An 8,717-nucleotide genomic window follows, 5' to 3' on the forward strand; every position below is an offset into this window, starting at 1 on the left:
AGTTTGGATTAGTCCTGCCTCAAGCAAAGGCAAACCCATCCTTGGCATTATTTTTGCCCAAGGACCTGAGTGAGCTTGGTGGGTAATGCAGAGGGACCAGGAAACATGATATGTACCTCAAGGGGATTTGATTTTTGTGTGAGAAGAGACTGTAATGTTGAATTGTATAACACTGGTTGCTGAATGACACTGCCACTTTTTGCCAGAACTACCACGGACAATGAGTACGGACTGCTCCAGCAGTCATGAGCTCCGGATGCAGACTGAAACCTAACAGTTATGGACTAAATGAACTTAATAGACTACTTGGAGAAATGGCTTTGGACTATGGAAATTATACCTGTGCTTGTGTGTGTGTATATAGTTGGAAGGTGTAGGATCTGGGTGTGATAGAAATGGCGAAGAATAAGGGGTGGATAATGTTCTAGTTTCAGCCAGGACGGAGTTAATTTTTTGCAGTAGCTGGGAGAGCGCATGGCTAAGGCTCGGATGTTACTTGACACAACTTCACTTGTTTGTTGAATTTCTTGTTGAAGAAATAAAATACACCTTCCAGAGGTACTGAAATTTGAGTTTTACTGATCCCTTGAAGCAATCAAAAATACTTCTGACAGCTTTACTAACAAAACACATTCAAAGCAAAAGTCCTCCAGCCCTCTGGCCATGATATACTGTTAGCCCATATGTTAAGGACAATTAACCATAAATTGAACCATGACATATACTAGCTCTGTCAGCCAATAGACTTTTCAAACCTATCTTTCTCCAGACATCCTCATTTCAGCATTTAAATTTCTCTTTGACCTTAGAAGGGGGTAGACAGAACAGATAAAGCATTCCTTCCTTATGGAGATGGAATAAGTTTTAGAAAAATGACTTATTCTCCATGATTAAAGAAAAGGTAATCAACATCTATGTCTTCAGTCTGACTCTAAAGCATTGCTAAGTCAAAAGGAGACAAGGAAGATACTATAAACTGGGAAATATCTCAACATTGCTCCTACTGATTTATGTGGAAGACAGTGAACTGACTGAGATGGAATGAAGACTTAGACAAACTTAGTAACCATCTGCTCTCAAGAAGTACTTCTCAGAGTTTCTGCAGAATGTCTGAAAAAAAGCATAGGGCTCAGAAGCAAGAACTTCCATCTTCAAGTCTAGCCAGCTGGAAACACAGAAGCAGCATTTGAACCCTCAGGATCACTCTGAGTTTCTGACTGAACCACTACGTGAATCCACAGGCCACAGTTTTTTTGGTCAGCACTAGAGAGGGCATGGGTTTCAGATACAGAGTATGTGTTGCAATATACCTTCCCCATGTATTCATTCCTTCCAGTCACAAACACATTTTTTTTAAAGCCTAGAAAACAGGGAACATTTCCAGGTAGTAAAATGCGTGTTCTTTTAAAAATCATAGACCACTGTGGACAGTATATGGTAACTTTTTCCTGTTACATAAGATTTTACCTCAGTTTCAGGCCCACATCTTTATCCTTCTTAACTAAAAAGATCTCAAATATTATTTCCTAGAGTAGCATTTGACTTCTTGTTATTTCATACCCTGGTTCCAATTCACTAAAATTACTTACAAGGAACTTGAAACTGGAGAGGTTTCAGATATCTTAAAGGCTACTCTTTCCTAATTATATACTAATACAGAAAAATTTTCTGGCAATGTAGCATGAAAAATATTTTAAACCTTTATGGTTTGTTTCCATTGAGTAAAGAAAACAATGAGCAGGCTAAAAATTAATTGATGCTAACTTCTGTGCTTTTCTTTGAATGTTTTTACAAGCAATAATTAAAATCTATGTTTACTGCTATGCAAGCCCAGCTGCGTCCTTATTAGGCAAGTCTAAGTTCAACATTTCTGTGTAAAAGAGGGCCTGTCCTCCCTCTCTTTGCTATGTTTCCACCTCCTGTGTATGTAGGTGGGAGAGTGGGAGCTTGGGAATGTGAACTTGATCCAGCATTGATCAGTCAGGCAGCAAACTGTTATTGTTCTTTAGATACCAAGCATAACTCCCTTCTAGAATGGATAAGCTCCGTCATTCTGCACAAAACACAGCTTTTGTGTTCAGCAGTGCAGTTAATAGGAAAAGGGAATGAAAATGATGGCTTGAAATTTATTAAACTTAAGAGCGATTCTAATGAACAAACACATGGAATCCAGTCCACAATTATTTCAGAAACTGAACATTTATTTCAAATACACTTCAACTTCTTGAACTTGTGCAGATTTACTATACTACTACAAGTGTTTTACCTCTGAGCTGCATGATACTGAAAGGTAGTCTGAAGAAAAACAGGACACTTGTGAAAATCTGGCTTTTAACTGGAGAGGAAAGCCAGTGTTTCAGTAGGTCATTAAACTAAAACCAGTAAAGCCTCCTTCTCATCCTTAATGTAGACTCATGGTTCCAGCTGAGAATCTCAAAAGCATTTTTTTCTTAATTATTCAATTAATGAATTGAGACTCCTAAAACACTGTTTTAAACTTCACTTTTAGAAATTAGAACAACAGAGGCACTAAAATGTTACAGCAAATGCTTTCAAATCTAAATTCTAAAAATTACTATCTACACTCAGCCTAGACACACCAAGTTATTCAGTGCTACCTAAGTGAGCACCTCACCTGAGGCAGCATGCTACCCAGTTTTAGAATGTGATCACACAATACTACGTAACAATGCTACTCGGATCTCGAATGTCTGTGGTTTTCTCTCAATCAGCAATCATATGCAATGCAGGAGAAACCTACATCAAACCCTCTAAAATTATAACAAGACTAAACCATGCCTGAACTTGAAGAGCTCTGCAATAAATTTGGGTCTTTACTGACCTTTAACGATGTATTTTTTCACATAAGTCATTCTCTTGAACTTTTCAAACTATTCTACAAACTAAAATACACCACTGTTGTGTGTCTCATTTAGGATATCTTAAGTGCAATTTATAGGAATGGCTAAGTAAATTACAAGGCCATTTTATGCCAATAGCCTTCTTTAGATCAACACAGATTCTATTTAAGTAATAACTGACCTTATAACTTTTTTGATAGCTTGTTACAAACAAAACACCAAATGCTGTATACTATGGTCTATTCAGAACAACTTTCAGGTGGATAGTCTTTATCTAAAGCATTTTTCAAAGAATCAACGAAGACAAAGTCTGTCTTAATTTGTTTATCTTCATGATTCATCTTTTATGCATGCTGTAGTACCATACACATTGTTTACATTTTTATATTTTCCCAAATCCCTTCTTCTAAGAAAATGGGATGTAATGTTGTCAGTACAACTGATAATTTCAGAAAAACCTTAGCACTGATGATTCATATTCAAAAACTTTCTTATTGTGCTTGTTATCATTACAGAAGATATTGAACAATTTATATTGTTGACCTATGCTCATTTAAATTTTTAAGAACTTTGGAAGGATCTTTTCATCTTCCAATCTGCAACCTTGTTAACACAAAAAACCAAACAAAAGAAACAAACAAACCAATTTTCTTGAGGGGAAGTGCATATTATTCAAAGTGTGGTTTCCACGTACAATAATAAGTACATAACTTAAGGCAGCAGTTATGCTTTCCTCAGATTATTTCTCAAATAGAATTCAACTATCAGTTGAATCAGTTATATTCTCTGCACTGATAGTAAAATACACACAAAAATCTCTATGTTCAGATAAAAAACTAATCAAAGAGTAAGCCTCAAACTTCAGTATTTAAACAGCAACATTTTGTTCTTGGGACTAATCTAACAGATTCCCTATTGAACTCTATTAGGTACGGAAGAAAATTATACCCCTTCCCTATTTTGTCTCCAAATCACATGCTTGAATAAGATTTTTGTACTTAACAGATCATTCTCACTGCCAAGCCTAATAATTTATTGTATCTCAACAAAAAATGTTGCCATCCATCAACATGTAGTTATTATGTACATCCAGAAAAAAAAAAATTGCCAGATAAGGCATAACTAACAATAACAAGAAATAGCAAGTGTTAACAATCCATAGCTTTAAGTTACACTCTGATCCAGTAAGAGTGATCTTAATGCAATAAAAATATTCAGGTACCCCCCATAAAACTTGGGTGAACAACTGCTCAAGAGTTAAGTAAAATCATTCTTTTAAAAAATATTTTGTTGTGGTTGGTTTGTTAGTTATTGACCATAGCTGCTATCTGGTGAAGCATCTTCCTGTAGAGCTATCCCTTCACCTGTACTTTTGCCTTAGTAAAAGGAAACAGGAAATCTATAAAGCTTATAACTGGAGCAAAAGCCAGGGCCCTTCCTAACAACAAGCTGCTTTATCAGAAATCATATTAAGTACTTGAACTGCTGCTGTAACATCCTCTTAAAATTTATAAAACCACAGAAGTACTCCACTTGCATTGATTTAGAACCCTTCAAGAATTACATTTCAGTTCAAATTTTTAAACAGTTTTGCTATGAGTTTACTTTGCAATCCATTTCTTCTTCAAATAGGACAATCATGGAATCACAGAATCTTGTGGATTGAAAGGGACCCTTAAGACCATATAGTCCTACCTCACCTTCTGTGGGTAGGTGCACATTCGACTAGACCAGGCTGCTCAAATCCAAGAGTTAAGCATTTACAAACAAAAACAGAAATACTATTAATTAATTAATATTCACCACTGGAATATTTCTTTTGACTGTGTATTTCCAGACATGTTGATAATTTACAAATAATATTAAGTATATGGACCTTTAAATACTGCTTTGTCACAGTTACAAAACACAGTGCAGCTAGGAGAAAAGAACTGGCAAAAATAAATGGCAAAATTCTTACTGCTGTAACAGGAAGCTGTACTCCAGTGTTTATTCAAGATCAGAAAACATGGAGTGGTAGTCCCACAAGAGACACTAAGAGCTGCACATCCTCTGAAATACGTGTTGGCAATACCTACCTTAATCAGCAAATACTGTTTAAGGTGGAACAGTGGATAAGAATTAAACGTTAATAGGAGAATAAAATAACAAAAGGGACTAGGAGAAGGATACAGCAGTGCTATCACCTCTTTCAATTTTTCTTAATTGTGCGGCAATACTTGGGATGTTTATCCTAAAGCTGGGAAGCTATTTGATCACATGACATAAGGAAAATCATACCTAAGCAACCTGATTGCCTTCTGTGAGGAGACAACTACCTGGATGGATGAGGGAAGAGTAGTGGGTGATGTCTACCTATACTTCACCAAGTCTTTAGACACCATCTGCCATAACATCCTCACCAGCAAGCTCAGGAAGTGCAGACTAAACAAGTGGACAGTGAGGTGGATTGAGAAGTGGCTGAATGGCAGATCCCAGATGACTGTGTTTGTTGTCACAGAATCTAGTTGGGAGCCTGTCACTAGGGGCATCCCCCAAGGGTCAATATTGGGCCCAGTGCTGTTTAATTTGTTCAGCAATGAGTCAGACAAGGGACAGATCACTGACACGGACAGCACAAAGCTGGGAGCAGTGGCCAATACCCCAGAGGGCTGCGTAGCCCTTCAGAAGGACCTTGACAGGGTGAAGAGATGTGCAGAGAGTAACCTTCTGAAAGTCAGCAAAGGCAAATTCAGGGTCTGAAAATTCAAGTGCTATTGCACATGGGGAGGAATAACCCCAGATGATGAACCTGTTGGAAAGCAGCTCTGCAGAAGAGGACCTGGGGGTCTTGGTGGACAACAAGCTGTCCATGAGCCAGCAGTGTGCCCTGGGGGCCAAGAAGGCCAATGATGTCCTGGGGTGCGTTAGGAGGAGCATTGCCAGCAGGACAAGGGGGGGTGATCCTGTCCCTCTACTGTGCCCTGGTGAGGCACATCTGGAGTGCTGTGTCCAGTTCTGGGCTCCTCAGGACAAGAGAGACATGGAACTCCTGGAGTGGGTCCAGAGGAGGGCTAAGAAGATGAGTAGGGAACTGGAACATCTCTCTTATGAGGAAAAGCTGAGGGAGCTGGGCCTGTTCAGCCTCTAGAAGAGATGACTGAGAGGGGACCTTACCAATGTCTGTGTGTATCTGAAGGGGGAGGTACCAAGAGGAAGGAGCCAGGCTCTCCTTGGTGGTGCTGAGCAACAGGACAACACACAAGGGGCAAAAACTGATGCACAGAAAGTTCCACCTGAACACGAGGAAGAACTTCTTTACTGTGTGGGTGACCAAACACTGGAACAGGCTGCTCAGAAAGGTTGTGGAGTCTCCCTCACAGAAGATATTCAAGAACTGCCTGGACACAATGCTGTGGAATGAGCTCTAGAATGACCCTGCTTCAGCAGGGAGATTGGACCAGATGACCCACTATGGTCCCTTCCAACCTGACCTATTCTGTGATACTGAGACTTGTAGGTTACAGTGTAGGATATATTGGAAACTAAAAATCATGAAGGAGGAGGCCAACTACTCTTCTTTTTTTCTTTCTCCCCTTTTTTTTTTTTTTTTGAACTGGAGAGTGAATGTGGAGAAGATCATTTTCCATTACACAAAATACCAACTGAAATACACAGGCAAGAAAGAATGAATATAGGAAATTTACTGGTAAATAATAGCATGTTATGTCACAATGCCATTTCAGAAGCAAAAGAAAAAGTGATGAAAACTGGTATGAGTTTAAGAAATACATTTAGAAGTTTATGAGATGCAGAGACTACCTAATGTTTATTAATCTACTTGTCAAACAGCGTACAACAGAGTTAAAAAAGGAGGAAAGACTTTAAGCTTATTTTTAAAAGGTTAATTACCTAGGGTAGAATAAAAAAATCAGGTAATAGTAACTGGGCAATATAAGACAGAGACAAGTTTGTGCAGAGCTGAGAAAATCTTTCTAAAGAAGCATATGGCCTTCTAGCCTTAAATTCTAATTAAACACTGCATATACTGAAAGAAACAATAGAACTGCACTTAGGAAAACAAATCATCATAAGCAGGTATGAAGTGGACTACAATGATTTCATAGGTGTTTTCCAGTTCTAAAGCTATTTGGTTCTTCTGATTCTACTCCTTGCCAGCTCAACTCATTGTCTAAAGGTAGTGGTATTAAGTCATTACTATTTTCACATGATGAAAAGTTGCTATAATCCCCCAGTGAGTCACTGCTGACACAGAAGTACATACTGAAGATTGCATGATTTGATAAAAGGTATTTTCAACAACACAGTATGTTTCACCTTATTTAACACCACCATGATGTGTCCCCAGGAAAAAACCCCTCATGAAAGCTTGTATTGGAGAAATGCTTTCTTTTCATCTTTTATATTCCTTATTGTTTTGTGCGTGAGAAAACCCTGCTCAGCAAGCCTGAAACCAACCATTGTGCAGTGGCACTCTTCCGTGTAAGAAAGAATTGGCCAGGTTATAACCACACTTTGTTTTTTATAACATTAATCTTTAATGCTTTAGAAAATAACAAACTGGAAATGTTAGTTGGCATGCAGAATTATTTTTTCACGGCAGCAAGCCAAACTCTGGTTTTATTTATTATTATGACTCCCTTACATCATGTTATTCTTGATTACTGCTGGTATATACCTGAGCCTGGAAACTAGCCCAATATTTAGAAAAGACCAGATAAGTTTTCCAAGAGTGAAACAGCAACAGAAACTGACAAATATTAAAGTTACAATAGTTTAAGCTGCGAGTATAAAGGTGTGTGTATATCTATCTATCTATCTATCTATATATGTGTGTGTATATATATATATGTAAATAGAGTTCCCTGGACAGAGTTGGAGTGGCAAATGTAACAAAGCACAGGTAAAGGAGTACAGGATCTTCAGTTAGACAGATGACATGACATATGACTGTAAAGAATACAAAATGTAAATACAAGATTACTCTACTGAAAGGAAGATGGTAAGATTGCTTCAGCAGTCGGGGGAGTGGAAAGTATTTACCCTTGTCTGTCTTAGGCACAAGCACCCTTACAGTGTCCTTAAGCTAGACACTGTTGTGAAGATAGTGAACTAAGCAGTGGGCTACGAACTCTGTTTTTAAGTGACCATTTTGTTACTGAATTTTAAAGAGTACCAGCTGCATACAGGGGATAGATTTGAATATAAACACAGAAAAAAATTTTGGAAAGCACCTTGATAGCTAATGCTGTAAATGAACTACTTGAGGTGAATTTTCTTTATACTCAGTGAATGACATGAATTTCCTGTCCAAAATCCACCAAAACATAGAAATAAAAACACAGAAACATCACAGCCAGTATAAAATACAAAAATTGTCATATGAGAGAGATATAAAGAAATCATGTTGGGACTTAAGAACAGCATGATGCATATTTCCCAATCCCATTATGGAGTATAGCCTCTCTAGCAAGGAAGTTTCCTCTGCAAATGCAGTGAAGTATTAGTATTTGTAGTTTAAAGTGTTTACATGCTCAGTCAAGTAACTTCTCATAGTAGGGGTTGCAGTATTAAGAGTGACTTTAACTGTCATGCTATAGGACTCTAGAATCAGTACAACAAGGGTTATAAGCACAAAGTTGTTGGATCTTGTGTGTAGGGTGCAGATGCTGCTTCTAAGCCTCTGGGATACCTTTGAAGCAGATATCTACCAGTTGCTTTTCAGTTGCTCCAGTACTGAAAGAAGGTAGTCAGTTGTAGTGGATACTTCATACCTCATCCTGCCCACACTGACTGAGTCTGTCGTATGACTGTGCCCAAAGGAGCTGACAGAGACCTTCCTGTGAACACACACTT

The 8,717-nt window shown here is 38.1% G+C and overlaps 1 protein-coding gene across 16 annotated transcripts in view; it reads right to left on the reverse strand.

Moving 5' to 3' along the window:
* Positions 1–8,717, reverse strand: part of CUNH9orf3 (chromosome unknown C9orf3 homolog) — a 219,043-nt gene that overhangs the window by 126,210 nt on the left and 84,116 nt on the right. For all 16 annotated transcript variants that reach the window (XR_001864014.1, XR_001864015.1, XR_001864012.1 and 13 more), the window contains one exon: positions 8,636–8,641. Coding sequence is in view for 9 of the 16 variants with exons in the window: in XM_017740426.1 (XP_017595915.1) it covers positions 8,636–8,641 (6 nt within the window). In the remaining 7 variants the exon portion in view is untranslated. The remainder of the gene's footprint in view (positions 1–8,635; positions 8,642–8,717) is intronic.

Source organism: Corvus brachyrhynchos, unplaced genomic scaffold (assembly GCF_000691975.1).
Source record: "Corvus brachyrhynchos isolate BGI_N302 unplaced genomic scaffold, ASM69197v1 scaffold37, whole genome shotgun sequence".
Classification (NCBI taxonomy): Eukaryota; Metazoa; Chordata; class Aves; order Passeriformes; family Corvidae; genus Corvus; species Corvus brachyrhynchos.